The 16,152-nt window shown below is 32.9% G+C and overlaps 1 protein-coding gene across 1 annotated transcript; it reads left to right on the top strand.

Moving 5' to 3' along the window:
* Nucleotides 1-437: 437 nt before the first annotated feature.
* Nucleotides 438-14,688, top strand: LOC133321802 (protein daughter of sevenless). Its single transcript, XM_061530879.1, has 9 exons — nucleotides 438-553; nucleotides 10,762-11,062; nucleotides 11,138-11,478; nucleotides 11,530-11,781; nucleotides 11,841-11,981; nucleotides 12,609-12,723; nucleotides 12,805-13,024; nucleotides 13,084-13,732; nucleotides 14,074-14,688. The coding sequence occupies exons 1-9, from the start codon at nucleotides 485-487 to the stop codon at nucleotides 14,686-14,688; spliced, it is 2,703 nt and encodes a 900-aa protein (XP_061386863.1). The 5' UTR covers nucleotides 438-484.
* Nucleotides 14,689-16,152: the final 1,464 nt, after the last annotated feature.

The raw sequence follows: 16,152 nt of genomic DNA, 5'->3' as shown, positions 1-16,152 counted from the left end.
TTTCGGAACGACATAACTCTACTCTACGTATATTTGTGTTGTTAATTTGTAAAGTGCATTGGAGTAATCCCGAAATTGAAAATCAATTTTAAACAACAACAAAATGGATAAAATATATTTGAAATTATTCTCGTGAAATATTAGTACGCTTTCTCCAATGAAATCAAATCAAAGTTAAATGGAACCTATTCGAAAATAAAAGCAACTTCCTGTGACACGAAAACACACAAAAGCAGCGAAAGTACATAAAAACGAAACGAAGAACGAGGAGGAACACACATACATTTTTTTTGGGTGGAGATTATCAGAAATTACACAGAAAATAGTGTCCAATCTGCGTTGTTTAGTTAGAACCGTGCTTAATTCTGGTCGCGTTTGGTGTCGTCGTTGTTGGTTGTGTTCTTTTTTTGTAGTATTACAGATTTAAATTAAAAAAGACGCCAAAATTGATTTAAAATTGTGGAAGCATACAAAAATTATTGATATGAACAAAGAAATTTACTATGAGGGCTGGTTGATCAAATCACCGCCCACGAAGCGTATATGGCGTGCGGTAAGTGAAGATATAATTCTGAGTTTGTTTTTTAGATTTAATATGTATTGTTTTTGTTTTTCGTTTGCTTTACTTAATCTGTTGGATATTTGGACAACAGGCGGAATAATAGCTTGTCACCAGGGTTTAAAATGCTAACGCCAAAATAGCAAAAACACAGAAAATTGACGCACTGCTAACTAAATTCATCCTCAAACTATGCAGCACAGCCAAGCACAACTGCAACAAATAGCAATACATTACGAATAATTTTAGCAAGCAAAACTAAAGCTTCTTGATCTTGTCAGCAACTACAAAATAGCAATGAACAACTACAACATAATTGTCAACGCGACTAACAACCAAAGCTTACAATGAAGACTAAGCACCTTGACTGTGGCTGCTTAGCAAGATTTTTAGCAAACAAAACCCGAGCATTTTTCGAGTTCAGTGTTGCCCATTGAAATTTTATAAATTAAATGAGATAATTAAAAATGGCGATTATGATAATTTCATTTTTTCGAACAAAGACAATTAGTAATACTTGCTAAAGAGTTTAATTTAATATATTATTTAGTTTTTAGTACTATTATTGACAGTTTTAATTGCGATTTGACAAGTTTAAATTAAATAAAAACGCACAAAATGAAATGCCGTTTTTCTAATTCTGCGTTGGCAACACACAAACATAAAAACAACCCTCGGCTGATTATTCGACGGCAGCGAAATATGAATATGTAGTCGTACTGCCGATTAGTCATAACAAAAAAAGCTCGCATGTGCAATACGTGCTTAGCACGGATGCTACGAACTAAAAAAGCTATCCGTTTGCTGATTTAGTCATAATGTCAATATTTTTTAGCAGTAGCTCTGTAAGACTAATGCTAATATTTTTTGATGCTGCATTTTAAACCCTGCTTGTCACATTTTATTGTAGAAAACACACAGATTCAATTCCAGATGTTACATTTGCAAGAAAATAAATCTAGTGCTTAAATTGTGGTCTAACAATACATGTATTGAATGTGTCCATTATATGGATACCTTTCTGCATATTGAAATTTGCATAGTTTGTCTTTATCCAAAATGTTCGTGTTGTTCTCTTGCCAATAGCTGTGAGAAGTGATGAGATATTATTATTATTTTCATTTTAGTAAATAATTATAATTATTTAATTGAATGTTTGAATATTTAATCATCACATTGCTACAGACAAACACAATGTTGTTGTTTTACCGCCACAACCAGGCATTTGGTATTGTTGGTATTGTTGTTTGTTTTTATTTTATAAACATTTAAAATTTATGAATGAATTTTTGTTGTTTTTTTTTTGCAATGAGTCAGCTTTGTTTTCTTAGAATTCTGAAGCACTTATTTATTTACAATTGTAGATAATATTTACATATTAAGTTTATTCTATGAATGAACATAGTTGTGGAGATAATTATTATTAGTGAAAGTATAATGTACTGGACATAGCCATATGTTGAAAAAAAAATCAATATATGTAGTGGGTTGGTGCACGTCTTGTGCGTGGTAGATTTGTTTCCTTATGCTTAACCCTTTGAGCCCCGAATTTTTTCCGCAATCTTAGAACAAATTTCTGTTCACAGATTTAATGCAACTATCATAAATAGGATATGCACAAAATTTGACATCGATATATCCTTGCATTCGGGAGATACAGTACATTCTTTCGGAAAATTTAATGTCAAGATAACCAAATGCAAAATCGTCAGAAAATCATTTTAAATTATTCTTTATATTCAATTTTACAAGAATCAACAATAATTCTGAGGACAGAATTTGTACAATTTTAATACGAAGAGATTTAAATAATTTGGGCTGTATACACAAATTAGTACTGTACACAAATTTACCCTCTTCTCTATATTGAAAACCTCATAACTTTACCAAAATTTTGAATTTTTTTGATTTTTCTTTTGATATGTGTCGTCCATAATCAGGTCTTGACATATGAAATCCAAATAATACATATCTAATAGCTGCATATAAAATATAAGCTCTAAAACATTTTGTTGCCTGTGGGCAACATTGGGCCACAAAGGGTTAAGATGGTTCATAGAAATTTCTCATGTCTCATCTCATCGGATTCGATCTTTTTTTTAGATTTTAAAATTCTTATAGAGAACAATAAACCCCGATCTCGGATCCTTTTTTAAATGTTAGGGTATAGGGTAAGTGCTCCTAATATCGGCATGTACAGTTTCGGTCAAAATAATAGCAGCGCAATAAGTTTTTATGATGAAAGTGGATCCGAACAATATATAAGACGTCCACAGAACAAATCTGATCCCTAAAACTATCGAAGAAAGTGAGTCACATATGACGCTTTGAGCGTTTTTCTTGTACTGCGAAGTTGGACCTAGATATTGGATATTAAATACAATGGATGCCGCTCAATTTTGCATCATATTATGGTTCTTTATGTTGAATATGAAATGCATATAAAATAGAAATTTCAACAGGAATGGTCCAACGCAAACCAATCAATTCAGAACAGCAATATAGATATTCAATTCAGAACAGCAATATAGATATTATGGAAGGGCCCGCGCAGTCACCGGATCTAAATCCAATTAAACATTTGTGGTGCAATTTCAAAAGGAAGGCCGTTATAGATAAACCCAAGAATAATAATTAGTTTTGGAGTGACATTTAAGAAGCTTGGTTAAAAAATTCCATATACAAAATTATTTGTTATAATTACAAAATATATATTTTCCTATAGTCGGCATATGGTTGAATAATAAGCACCTTTTGGCTCGAAATGGGAAACAAATTTTTAATACGGCTCTAAATACCGATTAAAAAAACTGTTTTGAGTTGTTTTACATAATGGAACCCATGGCTTATCTTAAATTCGTTAAAACTCTGAAATGCCTAATTTAGCTCGAAATGGGAAACAAATTTTTAATACGGCTCTAAATACCGATTAAAAAAACTGTTTTGAGTGGTTTTACATAATGGAACCCATGGCTTATCTTAAATTCGTTAAAACTCTGAAATGCCTGATTTAGCTATGCCGAGAATTGGATAATAACTTCCCAATATCGGCAACATATTTAATAATTTTAATAAGGTAACATCAAGTGTTGTTGTACAACAAACGATACAACAACCACATGGAAATTTGTTGTTGTAAATTATACTAGTGTCAACGTCATTTGACAGAAAAATGTAAACAAACAAACAAATTATCAAGAAATTATATTTATTTGGAAAATGAAATATTTTCGAATCCTCAAAATAAAATTGAAAAACATGATTGAAAATCTATCAAATTTATATTTCTATCGCTTCCACATCTTTCCTATTATTGAGCCATAACCACTTATATGTGTATAAGTATATATGTAACATATGAAAATGCAGGGAATTGCGAGTTATTTCATGAAGAATGATTTGCTACCTCAAACTTTCCCAGCAGGCAGATTGAGTAAATTTAATACGCTTTCCCAATTTTCCTGTTGGGTGATTTTTAAAAAGATAATTTGTCAAATTCATATTGACACTAGCATTACGTTGGAATCAAATCTGCTGGGATTTGCTGTTACCTTTTATTATTTACCATGAATAAATACATTTATTTTTTATAACATTTTCAATACATCTCTGATGTAATCGTCTGATAATATTAAGTTATAAATGTAAATAACAGTAAAATCGATTAAATATAACATTTTTAAACTAAAATGCGATATGCCGACTTTTGGAACATGACATGCCGACTATTGGCAAAAAATCACTATTTTACCTAATTGTCGATTTAACCAATTTTAATACAAATTAATTCAACGTTTAACGTTGCGAAAATCCCTAAAGTGCTGATTATAGGTACACTTACCCTATACACATTTTTAAAGTAAAAATGTGCCTCATCGATATATTGGTCTAAGATTCCATGTATCTTTGGACCATATCCGTTTTAGACTATTAGGAGTCGATTTCGATCAAGTTCGAATATGTGGAATATCAGCCCTCTTCTTCTGGACAAAACCTTCATATCTTCTCTTCTCACTTGAAGTATCATAATTCAATTAATTAAAAATATTTTTATAATATTACAATTTTTTTTATTTTTTCCTCTATTTGTGGGACGAGTTATTTTCAACTGACCAGATATTTTGACCAGCATTTAGCTAACTAACTTACATTGTTTCCTTCAATTAATGTAGTATAAAATTACATGAGGAACTAGTAAAAACGAATAATAAGCATCAAATTCTGAATTGGTGGATTTTTTGCTCTCAAATACCGGCAATTAAAACCAAACCAAAAAATCACATAAAAATAAATTTAAAAAAAGATCAAAAACAACGTGAGCTATTTAAATCTTAATAATTGATGATGAGAATACATGGCGTTGGTGAAACATTTAACTTTGTGCTGCTTAAATTTTTGTGTACATTTATTCAACGCAAAATAATCAACAATAAACAATTATATATGTACATTTATTGTATATACTTATGTGCATAATATTGTATAATACGTACTACATACATATATGGATTGTTGTGTTATCGCAATCAATGACCATTACGTCTGTCCGTGTGTGTGTTTGTATACTTTTTCAAATAAATAAAATTTAACCGCGACCGTCTATTTTGCATTCTTGGAAAAGCGTTATTAGTCATAAACAGCCGTCAGTTACTTTCCACAATTTTCCATAATTATTTGCATATATGCGGGGTAGAGTTACATTTTATAAGTACATACTTAGTTTTCAATAAGGTGTCGTCCATTTTTTTAACCATAACTTCATAATGTAATAGATTATTTTTTTCAATATTAAAAAGTAGAAAAATAAACATTCTTATTAGAAATTGAATATTTGAGAGCTTTTAACAAAATTGCAAAAATATGCAATAAGGCATACTTGGCAACACATAGGTTAGGTTAGGGATGTACGGTTGTTAGTAACAACTGTCCACTCGGAGACTATGTGATCATCCTTTTCTTACCTGCAAAGAAAAGAAAAGAGAAAGTGGATGAGCAAGGAGAAAAGATAGCGAGAGAAGAAGAGCGGAGAAAAGGTTATTTTAGCCATGTCAAATTTTCGACAAAGCTTAGGATCTGGTTTGGGTCTATTTTAGAGAAGAAGGCTAGGCTATATTTTCCAAACGGCTTATGTCTTCTGCTAATCAGCGATGGACATTTACAGAGTATATGTTAAATTGTTTCTAGTTCTTCTTCGTCCTCACATAGACGACAGTAATCCCCTCCACTGGAGTCCCACTTCGAAGTGAGATATATAATCTTGCAGTGACCTGTTATGATCCTAATATGACTATTCCCCTTAAAAAGGTCACATCCTGGGGTTATGTTTAGGATACTAGCATGACCATAGTTCAGCGATTTCTTAATCCACAGCTCTTACCTATGGAGTTCTTGCATGAGTAGAGAGCCAACAGTCCTTTCTTGGAGCGTTCCTCAACATTCCTATTCCACATTAGATTGCGGTCAAGGAGATGCCAAGGTATTTTGCTTCTTCAGAAAGGGTTAGATTCACTTCTCTCAGTGATGAAAGGCGGAAACTAGGAATATTACGTTTCCTAGTGAAGAGCACCAATTCTGTCTTAGTGGGGTTTACACCAAGACCTTTGGCGTATGCCCAGTTAGACAGGGTTGAAAGGGCACCCTCAAGGATGTCTGCAATTGTCATTAGAAACTTACCCCCAACCAGCAGGACTACATCATCGCATAGGCTACAACCTTTATCCTGAGATGATTGAATTTCAGAAGTATCTCATGTATCACCAGAAGCCACAAAAGGGGAGATAGTACTCCTCCCTGTGGTGTGCCTATGTTGTCAGATTTATTCACGGAACTCTCTCCTAAGAATGAGTAGATAATTTTGCTTTCCAGCATTCAATCCATTCAATCCATTCCGTTACGAGAGCAGAATGGATGGCTTTCGGGATGAAGGTCACTGTTACCTCATTCCATAGACTCTAATACGACAGAAGTAAACAAGCCCTTAAAATATCCTGCATAGATTCTAATACTCGTTCATCTGCTGTTGCAGCATTGCCGGTATTATACCATCTGGCCCATACCAGTTTTGGGTAGCTTATAGTATTTTCTATCAACTTCTCCGCGCGCTGCGCACCCTCCCTATTGTCCTTACAACCAGGAAAGTGGGTTGACGATAGAAGATCTAGAGTCTCACTGCCAGAGTTTGTCCACGTTCCAGATTTCGCTGTCGAAATCTGGCAACAATACATAAACTACAAGAAACGAAAATTAGTACTCTTTGCCTGTGAAGAACCATAAATATGGATAGCTGAACATAGGCGTTTATGTCTTATCACTCTGTTGTGACTGATATATTTTTTGGTAAAATATATTCTGTACTACTCGAACAAGCGATTTTATATAATAAATGTCAATATAAATCGATATTTCCTCACATACTACAAAAAAATTCCGGCGTTCTTCCATTAAGCCTTTCGAAATAGAATATTTCCATTAGGTTAATTCCTATCTTTTGATTTTTTATTTTAAATACTTATTTATGTTAGGAAGTATTTATTATTTTCTACTAATTCTAGCAATTTCTGGTACCTTAGGACCATTATTTTCTATATTCAGGGTGATTTTCCTAATGTTAGGTATACTGTAAGGTTTAAATTATGTTGCCACTTCAAAGTCGATGTTGCATGCAATAATTTTCTATTTTCACATTATATCTCTTAAGTGCAGCATATCTAAGTGTTTTGAATCGACGGCTATTGAAAACATTTTTACCACAGTTCATTTTTCAATTACGCTTTTTGTTTTTTATAATTAATCATTTATTCTAAATCTGTCTCAGTGCATTGACCAACGATCTCTTGACTACACCGCAATTAAAAAAAATTAACTATGATATTTATAAATCGGTTGGTTTGTTAATAAATATGCGTAAGTATCGCATTATTTACCATATAATGAGTGCATTTTTAATGTTTAATGATGTTTTGAAAAAAAAAAACCTTTTAATCTGATGAATAATGGTAATTTTGAAAAATGTTAGCAAATATAATAGAACTTTTACATTGTACTGGATTTCGTTAATCCAGTGGGTTTATAAATTGTCAATTACTTCGAAAATATGTCAAAAAACTCAGTACTCAAACGTGATGTGTAGAGTGTGGGGGCCTTAAGTAATGAGCTGTAAAGATGTCGATTACTTCCACAAGTATTTCAGTCCATCATTCGCAAATTGTTCAAATACGATTTGAAAACACTGTGCAACATGATTTGGTGGGAGGGAAATCCCTTTTGGACATGAACGACCCTGGCAATAGAGCACGATTTTGGGTTATGGCATAGCAATCTTCTTTCTAACAAAATTTTGATTTTAGTCAACTTTCTAGGTTAGCCCCATATTTCGGTATTTTGGGGAGAGGTTAGGCATATTTTTCGATCAAATTTAGTGTAATTTTATATTTGGGAATATCATTGGATAATTTTATATTTGGGAATATCAACGTCCAGGGTAGACCCCATATAACTGCACCCCCACTATTCGGTATTTTGGTAATTCTTTGAGAATTTCAGACATGTTTTTAAACTCGTCAATTTCGGCATGTTCAAGTTACTTGGTCAATTATATAACCTGTAGTTTAATATGAAAAAGAATTCTTATGGCAATAGTTTTGCCTTAACTAAAATCGATCGTGAAATTTATATGGGCATTTCCCGATCGGTTTTAGTTATTTCGAATGTCAACAAATTTTGTTCATAAATTTATAACAATTTGAAAGTATGAATAAAATTTAAGTATTATGATGTGCACGTTTTGCACCCTTGTGGAAGGGTACTCCATGTTCCAACTTTATTTAAGTTTAAATAAATCAAAAAGATTTTTTTTACGATTTGCAGGTACCATAACTCGAAAACTATTTATTTATTTATTCATTCAGTAATAAGGAAGCCTTCACGGCCAATATTATATTACAAGTTCAATATATGCCGAAGAATAATTCAATATTAATTCAAAATGTATACATTTATAAAGAAGAAGTTATGAACCAAATACTCACTGATCCCCACCATAAAAAGTAAACGAAAATAATATACAAACTAAAAACTAAGAAGGTCGTGCCAGTAATAGATTCTTCAAAATTTGACCTAACTTAGTTAAGAAAACGCATTAATTTCAGGCGGAAAACATTATTGGAGTGCGAAAAAATCCTCAAGTCATAAGGTAAGCTGTTTCAAATTTGAGGGTTTCTAGTGGATCTAGAAAAAACAAAGAACGAACGCAAAAGAGTAGGCTTACCTGTCTTCACAACTTTGTGCAACAATATTAATTTGCGACATTTGACAAAGTTTTTGAACGAGCAGCCAAAAAATTGTTACATGGCACAATAGTATTCACTACACGCCTTAGCTTAAGAGTGCAATTGCCAACAGTGCCTGAAATAACCTCTAAACCATATACAACTTGCGACAATCGGTTCCAAATTTTAACGCGTTATTCTCTACGTCTTTAGCTATCGTATGAGCTAAGATCTTACATATTTTCCAGCTTGGTTTTTAGTCGGAAATTTGCGATTTAAAAAAATCCTAGGTCCTCCACCATTTTCCTAATTTTTGAGCAATGCTAATAATCCTAGTTCATATCAGAGTCAGATATGTTGTTGTTGTTTTTGTAGCAGCCCTATTGCTTTTACACAATGGGCTGAGGTGACAGACTTGGCCGAGTAATACTCGGGTCGTTTCGGATCGTAGACCCCCCTGTTGTGGAAACGCGTCCAGTGAAGGCATTTTTCAAAAGATATTTTCTGTAATTACAAATTTTGTCAATTTATATATTCTTTAAGTCTTCAAATACATGTATGCTAAGTTAGAAGTCTTTATGGGCACATTTTTTAATAGTAGTTGCTCTAATTTGATATTTTATTTTTTTATTGGTTATCAAATATCCCTTTTAATAACATAAATATAGGTCCATATAACGGCATTGTCTCATCTATCGATGATTATACATCCATTAGCCATAAGGCTGAGGAGTGACAATCGAATGTGCCAAGGATAGCATATGCACATAACAAACCTCCAATCTGCAGCCAGCCAAACAATGAATTGGTTTCCTTTACACCTTTCATACAATTACAATTAAATTTGACATAGTTATTTTTTTCGGGCCAAGAAGAACTTCTTTAATGATACAATGGAAAATATTCGAAAAGTGTTATTATTAAAAGTTTTGCAGAACATTTTTAAGATAGATAGATGAAATTTCTGCGTTGATGTTTGAGAGAACCTTTCAGTTTTTTTTTTTGCTATTTTAACATGTTATTTATCTATAAACATTATGAATACCAAACATGTATATCATCATCTATTACCCCACCTTTGTGTTTATATTCCTCACACAATAATAACCCACCAGGCAGACAGGCAGCCATATGTTTTCCATTTAATATCAACAGCACTCCTAATTAATAGAATTTTCTTCGTTAGATATTTTATTATCTCTTGTGGACGTAACATTGTTGTTGACACATTTTTATTTACCGTTTTGTCCGTCCATGACAAGAAAAATGTAGTTTATACTCAGTTTACGTACCATCCACTATCAAATTACTTCAAATTACTTTGTTGTTGTTCCTCAAATTTTTTGAAGGCAAAAGAACAACGATTCGCTTGTGAGTATCCTGAAATATTATTGGATAGCTTTGTGTCTCTGGTGGTTCTTAGTGAGATTATTATTTTCACTGAGTCAGTTATATGGTGGGTGCTATACAATAACTTGAACCTATATTTCCAATTTTCAATACCAAATATCCTACAAGTACCATTGTATGTTTTCAAAGCTCTTTAAACAGACGGCCTGTTAATTCGATATAGAATTTAATTTTGATCTTCAGATACATTATGGGAGGGTGTTTTAATATAAACTCATATATTTTCCTTTATACACATTCACAAAACTCGGAAAAACCCGTTGGGGATTTAAGATCTTCATCCACGACGAAGATGATTAAAAATTTTGTAATTTATATAAAATTGAAAATTGTCAAACTTTGTATACATATTTGTCTATAGCAACATATTGGACATATGTAAAAATGTATGTATGTATATTGCTTAAATTGTAACATGAAACACCAACAACACTGTGTGCTAATTGCTTGATATTTCCCTTCCATTACTCTAATTTCATTTTTGTTATTGTTGTTCTTTATTTTCTTTTCTTTTTTTCGAAATAGCGTTGGCGTCGTCGTTGGTTTACTTTGAAACAAGGCGAGATACCGGAGCAGTTTTGCCTTGAATACTATGCGGATCCTAAGTGTCGCAAATTGAAAGGTGTCATCGATTTGGATCAATGTGAGCAGGTGGACTGTGGCCTACGATTGGAGAATCGAAAACAAAAGTTTCAATTTATGTTCGATATCAAAACTCCAAAGCGTACATATTATTTGGCTGCGGATTCGGAAACGGTTATGCGTGACTGGGTGAATTGTATATGTCAGGTGTGTCATTTGCATGATACCAAACAAGCACAGGGTAAGAACACACACACATGGAGAAAGACACTAAAAGAGCTATAAATTAATAATTATAAATTGTAATATTCCATTATAGATGAAAATCGCGCCCAAAATATAGCAGCCACCACTGTTCATACCAATACATCGACTGATACAACAACCACAACCATTAATTCGTCGAGTGGTACAAGTGCCGGTGGCAATAATACCCGTCAAAGTTTTAATAATGATATTCTACGTCGTCCATTGAATGTGGTCGAACAACAGCCTTTAATGACAAATAACAATGTCACCACATCATCGTCATCAATATCCTCCGCATTCCAACAACAACAAAGTGCTGAAGACAGTAGTCGGGCCTATGTCAATACAGAATATTCAAATCGTGAGACATTAGTGTGTGACGATCAATTTGAAAAACAACAATTGGCAAATGTGGCCAATATGCAACAACAACAACAGCAGATAAAATCACAACAACAACAGACAAATCAACAAAACACACAAACCGGATCGTCTTCGGCTTTATATCTAAATACGGCAGCATTCCAGGAGTCCTCTCGTCTTGCTGTCAGTGCAAATGGTGTGGTACGAAAAATCCCAGAAAATTTGGTGCTTAATAACACGCCATTGCCCGAGACGCAGCAGCATAGTGTACAACCGTCACCAGCATTGAGTACAGCATCCGGACCATATATACCCATAAGTGAATGTTATTCGGGAAGTCCGAAATTTTTGGTAAGTTTAAATACAGTTTTGCAAACGAATTAAAAATAACTTTTGTTTTTGTATTCTAGTTGGAGGCCACTAATCAACCTTCTACGCCCTTGAATAATTTGGATCCAAAGTTTTATGATACTCCACGAAGTCATAATAATATTGGCTTGAATTTAACTAACGATCAATCGTATTCACCGAAAATAACCAATTGTGGAACGGTAAGTAATATGGGATTAAAAAGCGTGTTAGTTATCATGGGTCAATATATTATTTTAAGGTTATCCCACCCATTCCCGATTTCGATTTTTTTACGAATCATACATAATCACCGGTAGTACAAAATGAAAAATTCGCGGTTGTAAACATAAATTTACAGTGGAAAAAATTCATTTCCCCCTGCGTACGTCCCTGATGGGAGCTATATCAAAATCTGAACCGATTTTCACGAAACTTAACACACATCATTCCAGACCTAATTCAATACGCTGTGTGAAATTTCATGCAAATCGAAAGATATATAGGGACTTTGGTGCACCATTTACATTAAATCGGACAAAAATACAAATCTGAACCGATTTTTCCAAATTTCAATAGGGTTTGTCCTTGGGCCAAATAATTGACATGTTTTCCGATCACTGGAACATCAGAATCTCACAATTCCAACGCAATTAGAAAGAATACATATCTGCCTCTTGATAATACATATCTGAAGAGTTGTTGAGATTTTCACTTGACATTTTAAGAAGACATTCTTGAGAAGTTATTGATTATTGGTCCCCTTAATTGTTTAGTTCTAGTAAAATCTGATTAAATAAAAATTACATTTTCTTTCCTTATATTTCCAGCAACAACCCATAAATGTTTCTAAAACTCGCAGTCATAAATCGGATTCAGATTCTGAAAGTGTGTTTACCGATGATGATGAATGGGCTCATCCTATGCCTCTCAGAGAAAACATGGGTAGGTTGTTCATACAAATATATACTACAACTTTTATGTTCAATGTTCTTTAACAAACATTTTTATTTGTCTTTATTGCAGATCGTAATACCAGACCATCCGATAGTTCGGTGGAAAATGAATCGTTTGTATTAACATATTCACAACGATTTTCAAAATTACCTGACGATGCCAATAGCGAGCTAAAAAACACCGCAACCAAGAGTGGTAGTTTACACAATTCCAACGAATGTTTGGAGAAATTAGCAAATGTATTGAAAAATAAAAATAATCTCATATTGGACTTTAAGGACAATGAAAAGTACTTTTATTTTGAATTTTAATTTATTTTATTATTAAAAATTGTTTTATACATTCCAGATCTTCAACACGTGATATGCCACAATTTTCAGATACTGAAAATACATCACCCGCTATTATCGGGCCACGTGATGCACGCTCCGTGGTCGAAGAAAGCTATGATATACCACGCTCTCATCAATTACCCTATTACAATATGACCAATATAATGGAAAAAGTTAATAGTCCGGAAGCTAATCCCATTGCAGCTTCAACACCAAATCTAATGAGTGGCTCCGATACGGTACCCAGTTCACCGGCTTCAGTGATTTCAGCAACACAATCTCTGGGACCACAAATGTCATCGAGTGTACGCACACTACCACGTCCACATTGCTATACAAATGCGGCGCCGTGTAAAGTGGAGAATAATGTATTTCGTTATGATTTTATTGATCAAACCAAAGTACCGCCAGTTAATCGTAAACTCAAACCAAAATTAAGTATTGAGGCTGATAAACCGCCAGAAGAGTTACCAGCAAAGCCTCCACAATTAGCAGCAGCACAAGTTGATAATTTGACAAGTCGTTTGCAAGCGGCACAAATTCAAACACCAGCCGGACTGGGAAATAGTGTTGGCGGCGGTGAAGGTGGCCAATTGGCGGCCACGGAAAATATTCCACTAAAGCCACCATCGGTTGATCGTAAAAATAAACCAAATGCTTATAAAGTATGTATGATTTTTTGTTGCTGGAAAATTATATCTATTTCACAACGTTTATATAATATTGCAAAAAAAAGAATTAAATGTAAAGTACAGATTTTTCCAAATGTTGGTATATTTTGAAAATATTAGTCCTGATTTACATTAGACAAGTTTACTTGCAGCAATTGTCAGTTTTTGGCAAACCCCAGAATTGAGGCATTTAAATGTGCCAAATATTTGTAAATTAAGACTTTATATGTATATTATTTTTTTCTTATCGTATAAAAATATATTCTTTTTTTACATTCTAATTTTATACATATATTCTAATTTTATACATATTTTTTTTTTTTTTTGCTTTGCAGATTGGAAACTCAAACACACTGGGCAACAATACACGTCGAACAACAGGTGCTCCCCTATCAATGGTTATGTTATCATCTGAAAATGAATTACCCCTCTCATCCTATAACATGGAATCACGAACACTACCGCGACAGCCCAGACCAAATTATGCTCTGGGACATGCTAGCAACACTTCACAATGCAATACACCGACAATGATTAATCCCGCCCTGAGCAGTGGTTTTGTCATACAACATCAACGAACTGCATCGGCAAATGCAGCAATGCAATTTTTGAACTCGAATAATACTCTAATATCCAATAATACAACATTACCCATACAATTACAATTGCCACCTAAAAATGAACATAAATTACAATATTTCGATTTAGATGTTGCCAATGCACCGGCCATAAATCGTCAAAGTACCAGTGTTGGTAATTTGCATAGTGGTGGTGCCGCGGGTAATCGATTAGGTTTGGCGGCTGATCCCTCAGCCAGAGCTCCAGTACAAAGTACAGTGGTCTACAATTCAGTGGATTTCGTTAAAACAGAGGCCTTTAAACGTATTCGCGAAGAAAGAAAAACTCAAAACGAAGGTGTTACCCAAAATACCAACAGTAGTAATAAGTAATCAACGCAAAGTGGTTTCAAAAAATATACAAAATAACAACAAACGAAATTATTATAAATTAATAAAAAATATGACGCATACTACATTAATATGTAATGAGAATTTAATTAAGAAAAAATAATTACTATATAATATATTCAGAAATTACATTTTTATTAAAAAAAAATAGTATTTCATCAGTAAAAAAATATAATAATTATTTATTACAAAAAATATTAGAAGTTGTGAAAACCGCTGACTTGAAATGGTATCCTATTCATTTAGAAGCGTCCACATCCTCCACCAATGAATGTACATTCCTTTTGAATATACCCACATGTAAACACCGTGTTTAAACCTATGTATTGAATATTTAGTATCACGTCATCAAGTGCATTTGGTGTTGTGTGTGTGCGCCATGCTTTGCTTAATCATTAGACAACAAAAACATACCATTATCTTATTGTGTAACACATAATATATACCAGGTATATGGTATATATTATGTGTTACACAATAAGATAATGGTTACTCTAATCTTTTTATTCTGTAAGTTCTGATTGCAGATAATATATATATATATACAATTTGTAGATTTTCCAAACATGTTTTTTAATACAAAAGTCCAAGCAGAGGATTCCCCACATTTTTGATTTCAAATTTCGACGATTTTTAACCTTGTATTTTTTTCTAGAAGAAGAAACGACCTTGTTATAATATTGTTGTATTTGTTTTTTGAGAATAGAGAAAAAAGTCTCTGTTTTTGACGACGGGCGTGATTTCGACGACTTTGGCACATCGGTTTCCTAGTCTATAGAAAAAACTCCTTGAAGTAATTATGCAAGATGTAATTCACATATAAGGATACATTTCGATTTCATAAATTGATTGAAAAAGTTTATAGTTGTTAAAAATGATTTCCCCCGGGTTTGCCATTAAATCAGACATTTCAAAATCGAAACTAGGATTGTAATTAGGGATATATTTATATAAAAACTACAACGGGCAGGTTTTGATAATAGGAAACAGTTCTTCCCCGCCCCCATTAACCAAAAGTGCAATATCAATATAAAATATATAAAATTAATAGCAGTTAAAAAAATAAAACATATATACATAAAGTTTTTATATCAACGGATACAACAAATAGTAAATCTATATATTTTCTTTAAGATATATATGAGTTCCATTTCAGATGAGCCATTTTTTATGGATTCCCTAAAAAATTTAATTTTAAAGACACAACTGATTGGTGGTTTCGTAGAAATGTGAACTGTCAAAATTGAATTGATGTCCATTAAACATTTAAAGGTGCTAAGTGAATTCAACTAAGCAATCATGTTCGAGAAAATGGATTCTACAGCGATTTTATATTGATTTCAAATTTAATATACATATGTATACATTTGTATTTAGAAATAAAGTCGTTGTTGATTTATAGACAAATAAAAATAAGTATATATAATGTGCCTAGTTCTTGAAACA

This window comes from Musca vetustissima, unplaced genomic scaffold, assembly GCF_032173495.1.
Source record: "Musca vetustissima isolate MV318-11 ecotype Yass unplaced genomic scaffold, APGP_CSIRO_Mvet_v1 utg2928, whole genome shotgun sequence".
NCBI lineage: Eukaryota > Metazoa > Arthropoda > Insecta > Diptera > Muscidae > Musca > Musca vetustissima.
Note: the sequence above shows the minus strand (reverse complement) of the source record. Positions and strands in the feature narration are given on the sequence as shown.